The sequence below is a fragment of the Artibeus jamaicensis genome, unplaced genomic scaffold (genome assembly GCF_021234435.1).
Source record: "Artibeus jamaicensis isolate MK-2021 breed Jamaican fruit bat unplaced genomic scaffold, CSHL_Jam_final contig_432, whole genome shotgun sequence".
NCBI lineage: Eukaryota > Metazoa > Chordata > Mammalia > Chiroptera > Phyllostomidae > Artibeus > Artibeus jamaicensis.
In genome coordinates, this window is record NW_026521828.1 from 13,087,020 (window position 1) to 13,103,617 (window position 16,598).

At 46.6% G+C, this 16,598-nt stretch overlaps 1 protein-coding gene across 5 annotated transcripts in view; it reads left to right on the forward strand.

Moving 5' to 3' along the window:
* Positions 1-6,741: 6,741 nt before the first annotated feature.
* The window catches only part of PDE6A (phosphodiesterase 6A), a 52,092-nt gene continuing 42,235 nt past the window's right edge, over positions 6,742-16,598 (forward strand). For all 5 annotated transcript variants that reach the window (XR_005084769.2, XR_008391769.1, XM_037161901.2 and 2 more), the window contains exons 1-4: positions 6,742-7,357; positions 14,721-14,873; positions 15,559-15,648; positions 16,284-16,424. Coding sequence is in view for 3 of the 5 variants with exons in the window: in XM_037161901.2 (XP_037017796.2) it covers positions 6,884-7,357; positions 14,721-14,873; positions 15,559-15,648; positions 16,284-16,424 (858 nt within the window). In the remaining 2 variants the exon portion in view is untranslated. The remainder of the gene's footprint in view (positions 7,358-14,720; positions 14,874-15,558; positions 15,649-16,283; positions 16,425-16,598) is intronic.

Here is a 16,598-nt window from a genome sequence, read left to right on the forward strand (position 1 = left end):
AATTCTCGATTCTGGCTGCACATCAGAATCTCTTGGAGAACTTTTAAAAGATAACAATGTTCAGGTCCTATTCCCAGACGTTATGATTGAATTGGTGTAGAGTAGGATCAGGCATGTATTTAATTTTTAGAGTTTCCCCTCCCATGAGATTCTACTGAATACCCATGGTTGGCCAAACCAGCGATCTATGCATATACCAGACGACAAATATACATATTTTTTGAACAAGTGGACACACAATATACACTACTCTGCACTTCAAAAAATTAATAATATTCTTTGAAGATTATCCCACATCAGCGTATACAGATATCTGACTACATATTGCTGAGTCACAGATCACTCCAAAACTTAGTGGCTTCTAAGAACAACAATCGTTTTGTTATTGTCCAAGCTTTCTGCGGGTCAGGAGTCTGGTGAAAGCTTGTCTGGGGGTGTCTCACAGAGCTACGGTGAGACAGTGGCTGCAGCTGGGGAGGGAGTGGGGGATGAAGCAGCTGAGGGCCATCTGGACATTTCCTGTAGCTTCTTGCATCTCTGCATGGGCTAGTTAGGGCTTCCTCATACCACGAAGTTTCAGGGCAGTCTGTGCTTACATGACAGCTAAAGGCTTCAAGAGCCAGCATTCCTGCAAGCAAAGTGGATGTTGTGTAGCTTTTTATGATCCAGCCTCCGGAGTCACATAGCCTTACTCCTGTTGCACTTTATTGGTTGAAAGTTATAAAAAGCCTGTCCAGTTTCAAGGGGAGGCCAATAGACCCCAAGCCTCAAAGGGTGAAGTGTCAAAATGAATTGTAAGAAGAACATGTGGGATGGGAAATACTGGAGTAGCTGTCTTTGGCTACAGCAGCTGCGTGGTGTTCTGTTGTTTCGGTGTGCTGTCATTTATTTAAACATTGAGGGAATTTGTGTTGTTCCTTTTTTTAAATTTTACAAACAGTACTTTGAATGATTACAGGTATTTTTTTCTGCTCCCTCTGCCCCAGTCCCCAGAAGGGGCTTGGCCGGCCCTTCTGTATCTCTTGCCTCTCAGAGCTACTCTGTGGCAGAGCAGGAAGCTACCATTCTTGGGCTCAAAAAGAGATCCCGTCCTGCTTTGGACCTTTGAGGGAAATTAGGCTGAACTGTCCTGGAGGAGAAAAGGATGGAGAGTCATGTAATCAGGGAGGGAGGAGATTTTTGAAAGTCTTCCCAGGACTTTCAAAGGCCGAGGCTTTGCAGGATCCTTTAGTGGCAAGGATCTGGGCCTTTCTCTGCCCCCCGAGGGCTGGAGCCATAGCAACAGCCGCTGATCCCAGGCAAAGAACCGAAAGGTTGGCCTTTTAGGCTCCACACCAGCTAGGATGACAGGCACATCCGTGGTAGCAGTATGGCCTGATGGCCAAAGGGCCTTTCCCCTGCTTAGACCAAGAGGTGTTCACTTGAGCCTATGGTGAGGTAGCGGTCACCATGATTATTAGGATCGAATATCCTGCCAGTACTGTGGGATAGGGATTGGAACATATAACATTTGATTTGGAAAAGAAATGTGACTCTCATACCTGGGGTAGAGCAGAATTCACGCTTGCCACAAATATTGAGATACAGCAAGTGACCCATTATTTGACGTTTCACGGTGACCACAAGCCCCAGCACCCGGATCTGTTTTCAGGGACATGTGCTCGGTGCTGGGGCAGGTGGCCATTCCCAATGGAACACGGTCTCTGCAATACAATATTGACTCTCCCGTTATTTTTTTAACTTACAAAACTCTCACAGTTTTTGAATAGCCAGACAACTTCTTAAAGAATTAGTAGTTAAATTGCTTTGTCTTTTTGAATAAGTTTTTTTAAATTAAGAATATCAGAATATAATCAAGCAAGTGTGTAAAGATTTAACAACACAAATGTTTATTAACAATGTCAAAAGATTAGAAACAGCCTAAATAACTAACAGGTGAAGTATGTTAAATAAACTGTACTATAGCCACCCAATGGGAATCTATGATGCGATTAATCACATAGCAAAAAATATTTAATGCACGTAAAGATGTTTACATATGTTGTTTGACAAAAATATATATATTGTACAATCACAGTTTTGTTTAAAAAATTATATTTATATGATTAGGAAAGAAGGATGTATATCAAAATGTTTCTCTGGGTGGGAACTATTCTTTTTATTTACCTGATTTTCTACAATACAGAGATGTATTACTTTCTAAGGAGAACAATAAAAATTTTGGTTTAAAAAGAATAGGAAAACAGATACATTTGTATTACTTCTGCTTTTTACTGAACATCACTGCCTCAAATTCGGCTTATCATTGTTAATGGCTACCTTTATTGAGAACTGTCCATCAACCAAGTTTGGTCCGTACACTGACTCTAATGCTCAGTATGACTCTCCAAAATAAGTATCCTCGTTACCCACAATTTGCAAATGAGAAAACTGAGACCAGAGATTAAGTAATTTGCCCAGTGTCAAAGTTTATAAATTACAGGAGAGGTCAAACTCAGCTCTTCCAGTTCTAAAAGCCCAAGTATATCCTTATACCTGTTCCTTTTCTACTAGTATGGTCACAAAGCTTGTTTTTAGGGCATAATTTTACCTGACTTTTCAGGATTCCCCAAAGTTCCTAACTGCTTTTGAGTTACAGATCCCTTTCAGAATGAGAGCTTTTGAAAATTGCATATAAAGACACTTTTACATGGCTCACCCATTGGCTTAGGTTAGACTCCCAAGGTAAAGCAAACAGAACTTCACGGAATAGCCAAGCTCCTGGAACAGAGCCAATAGGAAACCCGGGTAACTGAATAAAGTCACTAAGTCAACAGGTGGCCGGACAATTAGGAACTGCTGTCAACTCTAGATTAAGGGTAAAAGCCAATGAAATATGGGAGTGCACCAGCACAGCATAAAGTGAGGGTGGGGACCAACCAGGCTGTTCCAGCTGGTCTAAGGGCTAGCTGATGGGGCCAGAGGCCATGCGGTTTGGAGCACCAGGAGGGAAAAGGCCACTGACTGGGAAACGGAGGCCAAATCCACATTTAACGCCACTAAAATTTGCTGAAGGGGGACAGTCAGTGCCGAAGCTCCTGCCGAGGCCTTGACACACAGATCACCCAGGCCAGCACTGCTGTTTCTCAGGCCTCCTTGTCCCAGTCAGCCAATGTCTCTCACACTCTTCCTGCTTCTTGCTAGTTCCTCAGATTTTCTGGAAAGATTGCAACAGCCTCCTTACTAACTTGCTATCACCAGATTCATCTTCTTATTTAAATACTGATGTCTGAATTTTCTTTGCCATGTCCTCCACTTTCAGTGACATAGATCTCACTATCTTTAGGGTAATCCTGTTCATCTTTGATAGTTATAATAACTAATAACGACTGGATAACTCCTATTAAATTGAACAGTATGAAATTGCCATTCATGTAGGACAAAAAAGTCCAACGGGGCAATTTCACATAGGTCAACTTAACAGGCACTGGATGCATAGCTTTGCACTACACATACCGCACTGTACAGTATGTTATCTTATTTAATATCCACAATAGCCATGTCAGGCCCTGGCTGTGACTGGCCCTGAGCTACCTGTTCGGAGGTACAAAGTGGCCCACAGGTTTTGGTTGCCTCTGCTGGGCCTGGGTGCACATGGGAGGGGCCACGCTGCAGGCCAAGTCTGGCAGAGCCTGGGGGCAGGTCAGCAAAAGGCTCACAGCATCCCCAAGATCTGCCTCCAGCTGCCAGCTGCCTATTGGTGCAGTTACTGAAAGAGCCTCTGGCAGTGTGAGAGTTTCATTCTCAGTGAGTCACCAGGTAGGAGTGGGTGGTGTTTAGCAGGTTGGTAGAGATTCACAGTCTGAAGCCACTTAGCAAAAGTCTCTGAGTACCCCTAGGGCAGCCTCCACCACCAGGCCACGCAGACCTTTTTGGTCAGGTAGGGTCTCAGGAAGGCATCAGGGTGAGGCCAACAGAGTTCATCAGGCTAAAACAGAGTTCATTTGGCTATGTGGAAAGAGGGTTCCCTGTGTGTCTCTGCTACCCCCTGAGTCTGGTCCGGACCCCTTCCAGAGCCCTGCAGGAGAGTCTGCATCATGGGCTCAGGCTGGACTCCTCTGCAGGGCGTGACCTCGGCCAGGTGGGGCCACAGGGAGGTGGGGGGTGGGGCTAGTACATTCCCCTAGGCTGATGTCATCTGGACCTAGGAAAAAAGGTATCTATGGACCTTGTGGGAGAGGGACTCAGCACAGGGACCTTGGTGGCTGTCCCTCCAGACCTCGCACTGAAATTGAAACCACACCACCCCAGGCTCTCCCTATATGACTTCAGTCTGCTCTGAAGCTCAGCATCTTAAAGTCACCTTTGGACCCAGCAAGTCCACTCCTGGATATACACCCAAGAGAACTGAAACCATGCTCACACGGACTTGCATACGAATGCTCATAACAGCCAAAAAGCGAAAATAACCCAAATGTCCATTAACTAATAAACAGATAAAAATGGAATATTGTATGGCCATTAAAAGGGAGGGATGAAGTACTAATACATGAAACGGTGCGGATGAACCTTGAAAGCATTAAGTGAAAGTAGTCAGACACAAAAAGCCATGTATTGTATGATTTAATTTATGTGAAACATCCAGAACAGGCAAACCCAGAGAGAGATAATAGATTCTTTGGCCACAGTGTAGCAAATATACAAAAACCATTGACCCGCACACTTTAAAATGGGGATCTTATGTTTTGTGAATTATATCTCGATAAAAAGAATTCTAAAAAAATCACCTGTGATTTGAGTACGCTAACTTTTCAAAGCTTTTTTGTTTCCTCACCTGTGAAATTCAGAGTAACGATAATTCTGAATAAATAGTCCTGACTATTCTTCCAAGAGAATCCTTTAGTGAGGCTCATGGTCAGAAACGGAGAGGTCAGCCATTCCTGGCCAACCTTCTGTCACTCTAGGTCCATTTGGGGTCCGGGGTCTAGGAGTGTTAGAGACACATCGTTCAACCCCCCTATTTAGGTAATAGGGAAAGGCACAGCCTTGAGAGACGACAAGACTCAATAAGGTCACAGAATGAGCTGGGCCTACAATCCTGTTTTCCTCTATCTAGCAGGACATGGGCTTTCCTAGACTGATTGCACAAAATGATCTCTCCCAACCCTACTGTCAGCCCTGCTCCCAACGAAAGAAGCCTGATATCTTCCTACTGATGTTTAAAATCAGGACCATCCCACAGGCCTGTTAGGAGGTGGCCCCCCTGGATATAACAGCCCTGCTTCATGGAACTCACAGTGTACAGGTGAAGACATACAAGGAAACAAAAAGCAAACAAGATAATTTCTAATAGTAGTAAATGCAGAAAAGGAAACGAATAGATGGCATGGCAGGCAGGAACCAGGGCGAGGGCAGCTGGGAGCTCCTTGGGATAAGACAGCTGGGCATGACCAGCATGAGCTGACACGCTGAGACCTTACGGCTGAGGCAGAGCTGGTGTGTGAAAAGCTGGGGAAGAGCATTCGGACAGAGGGCTCATGTTGTCTATGGTGGGTGTGTTTGGAGACGTTCACGATGCTGCATGGCCTGCCCAGACCGGGGGCAGCGCTGAATGGGTACAGTACCCTAAGAATTCGTTATACTCTACAACAAAGGAAGCAGTCACTTTGCATTAAAGTTCATCTACTAAGTTCAAAGTACCAGCCAGTCTATAATCCTTCATTCCTCAGTGTTTACAACTCAGCGATGCTGGGCTCCAGCAGATTCATTCAGGGAGGCTCACAAGTGCAGGTCACCCACAAAGAAAGTGTCCTCCTCCCCTTGTGTGTCGGAGCGGCACTTCAGTGAGGAATCTGGTGTTTCGAGATTTACCGGAGCTGATAGCATCTAGACTGTTGTGTGCACTTCTGACTGACTGACTACCCCAGAGGGAGGCACTATGCCAGGAAAAGCACGTTAAAGAGCCAAGGGAATGATCGGGGGCTCGATAGATTTTAAATAAAGTTAAGCCTCTATAAAAAGGACAGAAACTGAAATGTTAACTAGGGATCACCCCTGAATAGCAGGATTATGGGCAACTAATAGTCTTCTTTGCTTATTTCCCACAGTGAACATGTATTTTGTAATAAAAGAAAAAGTACGAAAGATATTGCAGTTATGGAGGCCCTTCAAATTCTGAAACGAGAGAATCTTTGAAATCTAAAGCTGGGGAAGACTTTAATACAGAGATTGTGAGATAGGGGTCTGTGGGAGCCACACACATAATGTACACGGAAGAAGCCAACTGAGGGGTGAGCATGCAAGGCGAAGCCCCAAACTGGGGAGGCCCCGGGGAAGGGGGCAGAGAGGGTAGGGTGAGGGCCAAGGGCTGGGTGGGCAGCCCCTCTTGGTTCTGACCTGTCCTGCCGTGGAGGAAAGTGAACACAGCCATTAGATCTTCCGATTCCCCACGAGAAGCCACACAATTCTGCATGCAGTTAACGTAGGGTTCTGTGTCAAGTGTAGGTGGTCCTCGTGCCACCACTTTTGCACCCTCTGCTTTAGTGTTTTTGTTTTGCTTCATTTTGTTTTTAGTTGAGCTCACTTCCGGTTCTGTGCAGAAATCTCTCCTCAGCTGTTAGTGGGCCAAGGTGAAAAGAGAAGCCTCGCCTTCTCCCCCCCGGGCCCCAGCAGCATCTGGAACGCTCTGATCCTCATAATCCCTGTTCTTGGGGAATATTAATGATTTAATCTCCCAAACTCACTCCCTGTCCTATGCAGCAATATCTGTGAGATTTACAGATAAGACCTAGCGAAGTGCTGGCGGGGCAGAACGCATCCCGACTCAGGCCTGCCACACGCGGCAAAACGCCCCCCAGGGCCAGTCTCAGCCCCTCCACAGAAGTAACCACTGGACTTCCCAGCCATGGGAGAGGTGACCACAGAGGAGGTGAAGAAGTTCCTGGACTCGAACATCGGCTTTGCCAAACAGTATTACAACCTCCGCTACCGGGCTAAGGTCATTTCAGACCTGCTGGGGGCCAAGGAGGCCGCCGTGGACTTTAGCAACTACCACTCGCTGAGCAGCGTGGAGGAGAGCGAAATCATCTTTGACCTCTTGCGGGACTTTCGGGAGAACTTGCAGGCCGAGAAATGCATCTTCAATGTCACGAAGAAGCTGTGCTTCCTCCTGCAGGCAGACCGCATGAGCCTGTTCATGTACAGGGCCCGAAATGGCAGTGCAGAGCTAGCCACCCGGCTCTTCAATGTCCACAAAGATGCCGTCCTTGAGGAGTGTCTGGTGATGCCCGACTCGGAGATCGTATTCCCCCTGGACATGGGCGTGGTGGGACACGTCGCACACTCTAAAAAGCTCGTCAATGTCCCCAACACAGAAGAGGTATCCCTTCCCCATAAGAGGGAGGGCAGGGGGCATTATTCCATGGGGTCCTGGGGCACTAGTGGGGTAGGGAGCTGCTGGTTGCCGGACCGGGCTGGTGATGGCCTGGTGCTTGTCTTTATTTCATTGCTTTTTTACTTATGTCTTTTTATTTAAAAAAAAAAACTTAGTTGAGTTTTAAAATAGCACAAAGAACTGTGTATCTTTCATCTAAATTCGCTAAAACCACTTTCCTCTGAGTTGCCACATTTGCTTTCTGTCTCCATTTTTTCTGATCTGCCTGGGAGTCAGTTGCAGACCACAAGCCCTTTAACCCTAAGTACTCTGCTCTGTATTTCCAGAATGAGGACAGAGCTTACCCACCCACAGCACGACGATCGAATTCAGGAAATGTCACATTGATACAATAGTATGATCTAATCAACGGTCAATATTCAATTTTGCCAGTTGTCTCAGCTGCACCCACATGGTGCTGTCTCTATAGCTTCCTTGAATCACAAGGAGTCCTCAGCCTGTCTGTTTTCTCTGATGCGGATGTTTTTGAAGGGGACAAGACAAATATTATGCAGAAATGTCCCTCCGTGTGGGCTTGTCCGACATGTCTTCATGATTATATTCAGATTCTGTGTTTCTGGCAGCGACATTACGGAAGTGACATGGTGTTCTTCTTGGGGCATTACATCAGGGGACATGGGATGGCAGCCTGTCCCATTCTGTCCAGGAAATGCCAAAGTCGATCACTTGGTTGAGCACTTGGCTTTTTCTTCTAAGAGTCTGGCGTTCCGTGGGTGTCTACTGGCAGCCCTGACAAAGACCTCTTTGACCTCTTGGGGCCAGTCACTTCATGCAGCTCTGTGAAAGCCCTCTGCCAGGGCCCACTCCTACTGATCCTTGAGATCTCGGTTTAAAGGCCACTTCCTCAGGGAGGCCAGCCCAGAGGCCTCTGTTACAGTCAGTCCCCTTCCCAACACCAGTGCTCACCATAAATAAGTCCTAGAGACCAGGGACTCTGCCTGCCTCGTTCTCCACTCCATTTGTTAGACCCAGAATCTAGCAAATGTCTGGCTCAAAGCAGATGCTCATCAAATACTTGGCACAAGACTCACAACCAAGTAATTATGCCATACAGTTGGGCCTTGAACAACACGACTGGATCTGCATGGGTTTAAGAAATCCACGTGTAAGTGGACCCATGCTGTTCAAACCTGTGTTGCTCAAGGGTCAACTCTATTCCTTGAACACCCGTCTCACCTGGAAGAATGTCTGTCCCATGACGGCAAGGCCCATTTAGGTCTCACTGATTACTGTACTGGCTGAAACAGCAGCCCGTGTTTGGTCACTTCCAACACCCAGACTGGATAGCTGTGTCTTCATGCTCACCTTACCTCTGACCTCATTTCAAATTAAGAGTTGTAAGGCTAAAAGGAGGGGGCTTCAGAGATCATCTCATCCAGCTGGCTTTATTTAATGAAACAAGCCAGGCTCAGGAGAGCCTGAGAAGGACTGGCTCAAAGTCACTGAGGAGTTAGGACAGAGCCAGGACTTCACATCCATGGATGCAGAATTCAGACGGGTCACCCCTTTGACTTGGGTTTTTTGGCAAGTTAGGAAGTGCAGACCTTGGCCTGCGTGGGAAATGGTTTTTTTTTTTAAGATTTTATTTATTTATCTTTAGAGGGGAAGGGAAGGAGAGAAGGAGAGAAACATCAATGTATGGCTGCCCCTCATGGGTCCCCTTCTGGGAACTGGCCTGCAACTCAGGCATGTGCCCTGACTGGGAACTGAACCACGATCATGTGGTTCACAGGCCTGTGCTCAATCCACTGAACCACACCAGACAGGGCGGAGATGGTTTTCTTTGAAACACACTAGGCTGGACTCCCATGGAATTCCTGTCTCCCTCATCTCCTCTTGGACATCCTGGGGTAGGCGAAATGGTTCTGCACCCAGAGAGTTTTCCTGGAGACTGATCTACACCCAGATTGGAGTCTGTTCTCCTTTCAGGTCTCCCTAGACTTTGACTGTAGCCACAGGGATCATCACAGTTTTATGACATACTTTGATTGTACCTATTTTACAGATGATGAAACTGAAACCCCAAAAGGTTAGTTAGGTAATTGGCTCAGAGTCATGCTGATAGAAAGCGGCAGACTGGGGATGTAACCCCAAGTCCTCTGGCCTGTGTCCACGCTCTCCTCTGCTCTGCTATTCTGTACCCCCCCCCTTACCTGTATGCCAGAAATTTGTTAAGCTTTGAGGTCAGATCTGGGTGCGAATTACGACTCAGTCATTCTCTAAGAACATGGCTGTGGCAAACTGTTTACCTTGTCTGGGCTCACTTCCTGATTTACTAAATGGGGTGAGAATACCTGCTTCTCAGTGTGCTTGTAGAATTAGATGAGAGAATTTATCTTCTAGCAGGGTCCTGGGTACGCTATAGTGGGTCCTAATGGCAGGTCCCGCTTCTTGTTTCTATTATAACTGTTTTGTTGGTGGTGAAGTGGATGCTGTGCCAGACCTGCATAGGATTTGGAGAAGAAGCCAGTCTTGCCCTTCTGGAGCTCTCACTATAGATTCTATTTGTAGGTAAAACAGGGAACATAGGTGCTGGAGCTCCTCTGGACCCTGGTGCTGCAGGACTGAAGATTTAGGGGAGTTCTCTGATTTTAAAGATCCCAGGCTATGAGTTTGCCAAGCCCTGTGCTAAGGGACAGCCTGCCATTTCCTGTTCAAGCTCAGGGGTCACTCTGGAAGTGGCACCTGTGTTTCTGTGGCAGTTTTCCAGCCTTGGTTAGTCTCCCTGCCTGGTGATGCAAGCCTGGGGGTGAAGTCGCTCCAGGCCGGCTGTCCTTGTGTACTTGACATTTGCGTGTGTTTGCTTCTCCTCTTGTTCCTCCTTGGGAAATCATACTCAACATGGGGCTCTGACTGTGACTGGGGATTGGATGGAGAAGGAGGAGGAAGATGGTATAGACGGGGTCTTGTTGTCCCTAACCAACAGCAAATGCCACTCTGAACCTTCAGTACACTCATAAACCTAGGAAATGGGTACAATCATGGAACTCGTGAAATGTGAAGCCATGAGTGGAGACATTTCTCAGGTTCGCGATGTAGTTCCTCATCCTCTAGTGTATTCCATTCCTACTCATCCTTGGGATCTCCTTGGGAACACTTGCCATTAGCATGGCCAGATAAAATACAGGATGCCCCATTAAATCCGTTATGTAAACAAAGAATAATATTTCAGTGTAAGTATGTCCTGTGCAATATTTAGGGCACCCTTATACTAAAAAACTATTTACTTACTTGAAATGCAAATGTAACTAGGCCTTGGTGTTTATCTGCTAAATCTAGCAAGCCTCTTTGCCATTCAATATTTGTTTGCATGTTCCTTCTTACCCTTCTCCTATTTGGAAAGCATGGGGACTGTTTCTTCTTGTCTTATTTACCACTGGTTTCTGGCATCTAGTCCAGGGCCTGGGACATGGTGGGTACTCAGTGAATGAACAGATGATGGCTCTTCCCTCATTGACTGTGCTATTGTGCTCTACAATCAGAAAGATACATTTGGTGTTTGTCCTGGTTCCTGAGTGATAGGAACATCTGGCACCGAGCTCCTAAATCTCTTGGAATTTGCTGGGTGGGCAGTGTGCTTTTCTTCTAATGAGGCAAGTCTTGGTGGGCTCCAGGATGGGGACTGGTCGCCAGAAAGACCAAGCTGTGTTTGAAGCTTTCAATCAGATGCTTGAATTAGGTGCTTATATCCCCACGCCCCATTATCCAGAAAGGGGAGAGGGGTTACAAATGGAGTATAATCAGTCACACCTACATACCAAAGCCTCCATAAAAATCCTAAAAGTACTAGGTTTAGAAAGCTTCTGAGTTGGTGAACACATACATCCACATGCCAGAAGGGTGGCCCACCCCAGCTTCGTGTGGACAGAAGCTTTTGTGCTCAAGACCCTCCCAGACCTTGCCCTGCGTATCTCTTCATGTAGATGCTCATCAGGATCCTTTATTAGATAATAAATACATCAATGTAAGTACATGTTTCCCAGAGCTCTGTGAGCTGTTCTAGCAAATTACCCAACCCCAAGAGCAGGTTGTGGGAACTCCAGTACAGTTGGTTGGTCAGAAGCACAGATGACAACCTGGGACTTGTTACTGGGGTCTGTGTGGGGGCCATTTATGGGACTGAGCCCTTAACTTGTGGGATCTGATGCTAGCTCCAGGTAGGTAGTGTCAAAACTGAATTGAGTTGTAGGACACTCCGCTGGCATCAGAGAATTGGTCAGCGTTGGAGAAAACACCCACACCTCTGGTGTCAGAAGTGGTGTAAGGAACGTAGTGGTAACGTGAGAGTAAAACAGTGAGCTTTTCTTAGACACCAGCAAATCCCATTTCTGAAGACTGAGCCTGAAAAAACGGTCGTTTCAAAGACTCTCGTATCTGTCGTCCTGCTTTCCTGCTCTGCTTCTCTTCCTATGAGGCTGGGAACCCAGCCTCTGGACCAGACAGAAACCTCCAGAAGAACTTGGTCCAACACCCTGTTTCTACCAAAGGGGAAACTGAGGCTTGGAGAGGTTTGGACTACTGACAATGTGCTGACCGGTCCCTGAAGCCACTCAGAGAACAAGTCTCTCCCTCCCTGGGGCTCCAGGTACCACTCGTTCCATGGAAGCATTCTACAATATGGTTTGAATTGTGGGTTCATCTGTTACATGATGTCCCCACGCTGCTGTGAGAGCCCAGTAAGGATAACCTCATCTTTCCCAGCAGTCTTGGCATGGCCAGTGCCTCTCACACAGCTAGTGCTCAGGAAATATGAGTGAATGAACGAATGAATCAGTGTGCCAGTGAATGAAGTGGCTAGACCACTTGCCGGCAAGGGAATTGTCTATAGAACAGGGAAAGTGACAGTTCTAGGGGACAGGTTGATGTGAGAGTGAAGGAGACAAGTGAGTTGTTGGGCTCTGGGCCTAGTACGTTGTCATTATTCAATAAATAGTAGATCTCCTCAGAAGACACAACAGACCTTGGCCCGTGAGTGTAAGTGAACAGATGTTGAGGAATATGGGAGTGAGAAGCAGTGTTGCGTTGCACTGGAAGAAAAACCCAAACCCCGTACAGTGGCCTGCAAGGCCCTGCCAGATGAGCCCTGCCCACGTCTCTAACTTCCTTGCCCTCCGCTCTTCCTCTCCCTCCCTTTGCTCCATCCACACAGAAACTTCTCTCTGTTTCTCAGATCATTGTCCACGCTGGGCTTTGCCTTCTCCGTATCTCTGCTTGGAATGTGCTTCACTTGCCCTGTTCCTTGGATTCTTTGGCTCTCAGGATCGCTTCTCAGAGAAGCCTCCCTGCCCACCTTGGATAACTAAAGCAGCTTCATCCGTCCATCCCTTCCAACACTTCTCAAGCACCATCCTCTTTTTCTCCTTCAAAGCAGTTACACAGACTGGAGGGAGAATGATAGTGTTTACTCCTTTTTGTCTGCCCACCCCTTCTGTCTACCTTCCCCATTTCACCAGAGAGAAGGTTACCCATCTTGTAGCCCCAGGGTCTAGAACAGACCTACCCTACTTACAGAAGGAGTTCTGTTAATGTTAACTGCATGAATGAATGACTTTCCCGAGCTGGGCGTCTGATTCCTGAGCTTTAAAATAAACAGTCTAAACTAAATGCTTCTAAGCTCCGCTTTGCCTGTGATAATATGAGGTTCTATGATATGGCTTAGAATACTTCGTATGCTGAAAATATAAGGACAGCAATGAATGTCTGAGTGCCAGTCAACTAGTGGCTATGTTACTTGTGAGGGGAGTTTTAGGGCTGAGAACTCAGAGGGAAAGAGGGTTCTGGTGGATTTAGTAATATCTGCCTCAGATGCAGGTGAGGCCCACGCTTTGCATTCCCTGGTAGAGGAGCAGTGAATACTGCAAGACTGAACTGACCTTCTGAGCATGCCCTGCCCAGACCTGGGTTCAGGGACTTTGTCAGTGTCCTTTGAAAATGACCCGGAAAATTTGCTGTAGGATTAGCATTGATGGACTTTGCTTAATCCGCCAATGCTAATTCAAGTACAGCATGACAGGCTTCTCTTAATTCCTTCCCCTTCACCAGGTTTGAGACAGCGTCATCGACAACCATGCCCTTGCCAGTTTATTTAATTCGACCCTTTCTGGAAGAAATCCGAAGATGCAGAGCAACACACTCTGAATTTCAGAATTGTGCAAAAGATTCCACATGTCCATTTCTTGCAAAGCTCTCTGAATTGCCTCTTTGAGGTACATTTCCATTCCCAGAGAAGCATGAGCTGTGCACGTCTGGCCGGGCTTGTGTCCCAGGCAATGCTGACAGTTGTTAAACCCCACTGTGCTACCAGGAAACAGAAAGGTGGATTCTTTTGAATTTAAGACAACAATTCAGGATTTGTCTCCTCTTTCTGAGCACACAGACTACACTGTCCTTTACTGGTCTCCCGGGCTGGTTTAGGGGCAGGGTGTGGGAGTGTGTGCTCCTCTGTGTGGTCACAGCTTTGAGCCAGCCACTGGGTCCTGTATTACTGTTATTGATTTATCAACAAGCCTGAAACTTAGTCTCCCCTGTATCTCCAGTGTTTAGCATGAGGCCTGATGCATAGTGTGGCTCTCATCAAGATTGGTAGAGTGGGGATATCCATTGGGCTGGCTATGTAGTGCTAGAACTGGAATGTTAAAAAGGCTGAAAGCAACATATTCTTTGGTCCAATGCCCTAGACTCAGGTCTAACCTCGTCTGGGTTTTCCCAAAAGGCAGCAGAGCCAAGGGCAGGTTTGGGAATCACCTCACAAGTAACAAGTAAAATTAAGCTTGAGTTTCAGTTCTCCCTTGTGTAAGATGGGCACTAGTGGTCCCTTTCTCACAGGTGATTGGGAGGATTGAAGTGAGATGATACAGGTAAAGTGACAGGCACAACACCTGCTAACAACTGGGGTTATTATACTCATGAAGGTCTTTTTCTAGTTTCTATTTTGGGCCTAACTATCACCACTTTAAGCAAGCCTTCTCTAAACCAGGCAAAGCCAGCCCCTCCATGCCCCTGTCCCAGGGCTCCCGAGAGCTCTGCTCACATTCCCTCCACAGCCCCCGGTTGGGTGGACCTCAGATGTTCTCCTTCTCCTCAACTCTGGAGGCTTCTAGGGCAGAAATCATCTCCAATTGCCTTGCCCTGCCGAAGAGGCGAAAACAGAAATGTCTTCATCTCTCGTCACTACGGGATAGGGAGCCCCCTCATCCCATCCCCTGCGATGGGCACCTGGGGATCTGGGTATTTTATGGCCTTTGCTCTTCATCTGCCCACACATTCTCGTCTCTCTGCCTTCTTTCAGAATGAACATTTCTGTGACTTCGTGGACACCCTCACCGAGTACCACACCAAGAACATCTTGGCTTCCCCCATAATGAATGGCAAGGATGTGGTAGCTGTAATCATGGCTGTGAATAAAGTGGATGGGCCTCACTTCACCAAGAGAGATGAAGAGGTAAGAATGCATTAGGAACTGCTGGGGCGCTTATGCTAGCCCTTCCTTCCCACTCATGAAGTCTCCCGAGCCTTGCTATTTGGCCTGGCCCCAGTCCTCCATCAGTAAGACAGGGTGGTTAATCTCATGCTCTGTGAGGGAGGCAGGGCAGGATAATGGGTAAGACTTTGAGCTTTGGAGCCAGGAATTCAGGGACGATTGTTCTGGCTTTGCTAATATCTAGCTATTTGACTTGGGCAAGTTACTTAATTTTCCTGGACCTCTGTTGTTTTTACTTTATATTATTTGTAAGGAATAATGATGGTGGGCATTCCCTAGCAGGGTGTCTAATTTCTGGGGCTTAAACAGTTTTAAAATGGGAATCCTTTTACAGTCTTCATCTCTTAGGGTGCTTGTGGTGATCAGATAAGGCAGCATACATAAACGACTTATCACAGGACTGCAAACTCAATGACTAGTGGCTGTTCTTCATTAGCACACCTCTACCAGTATGGACATTCAACATTCTGTGAGTTTTACACTCTCACCATGCAACATGTTATGAGTCAGCATTCCATGGTCCACCCGCTCAGATTGCCTCTGATGAAGCTTTAATGTATTCAGGGATATTTTGCTGATGGTGGAACTGGCCAGAGGAGGGGTTTGTCCTTCTCATCTATTTCCCCTTATGCTCTTTGATTTTCAGATTCTTCTCAAGTATCTCAGTTTTGCAAATCTGATCATGAAGGTATTCCACCTGAGTTACCTGCACAACTGTGAGACTCGGCGTGGCCAGGTAAGGGGTTTGGCTCCAGGGGATGGACTGGGCACACTTTTTTTCCCCTGAAGCATGGACGAGATCATGCTAGAAAGGCAGGTGGTAACAAAAGTACCCGAGAACTATCTCTGCAACAAAGCGCCCCTGGGGCTATGAGGTAGTGCGTGTTTATAAAACCATATTCCAGAGTGACTGTACGCACAAGCTTTCAAGTCAGATGGCTTGCATTTGAATCCCTGCTAAACCACTTATTACCTCTAAGACCCTAAGCAAATCACTTATTCTCTACAAGTTTCAGTATCCCCATTTGAAAAATGAGGATAATTATGGTTCCCCCCTCAAAAGATTATTAAATAGTAAGTAAGGTGATGTGTGTAGAGCGCTTGTGCCCAATTGAGGGTGTTGTTATTATTTTCCTAAACAACCTATGAAAGGGAATAAATGGGAAGAGTTGTAAGCTGGCCAGTCATTTCACCTTCCTGAACTTCACTTTCTCTGTCTATAAAATGGGGATAATGTTTCTATTTCCATGTTCTTTTGAGGGTTAAATGAGATAAACCCTACAGAGAACTTTCCAGAGTTGCTATTATTCTCTAGCTCAGGGAGCTGCTACTTTGTGCCTCAAAAAACTCTATGTTTTGATGTTTCTTTAGATACTGCTGTGGTCTGGGAGCAAAGTCTTTGAAGAGCTCACGGACATCGAGAGACAGTTCCACAAAGCCCTGTACACAGTCCGAGCCTTCCTCAACTGCGACAGATACTCTGTGGGGCTCTTAGACATGACCAAGCAGAAGGTGAGGAAGAAGGGGACCTTTGCAAGAACAGGTTAAATACACACAGAGAGGAGCCCAGATTTGGGTCACCCATTCAGTCACACAGGGAAGACGGTGGGAGGGTGCAGAAAGTTTGTCGTAGTTTTATACTGAAGAGAGGAACATCCATACTTAAAGGGGAAAAGTCAGCCTAGG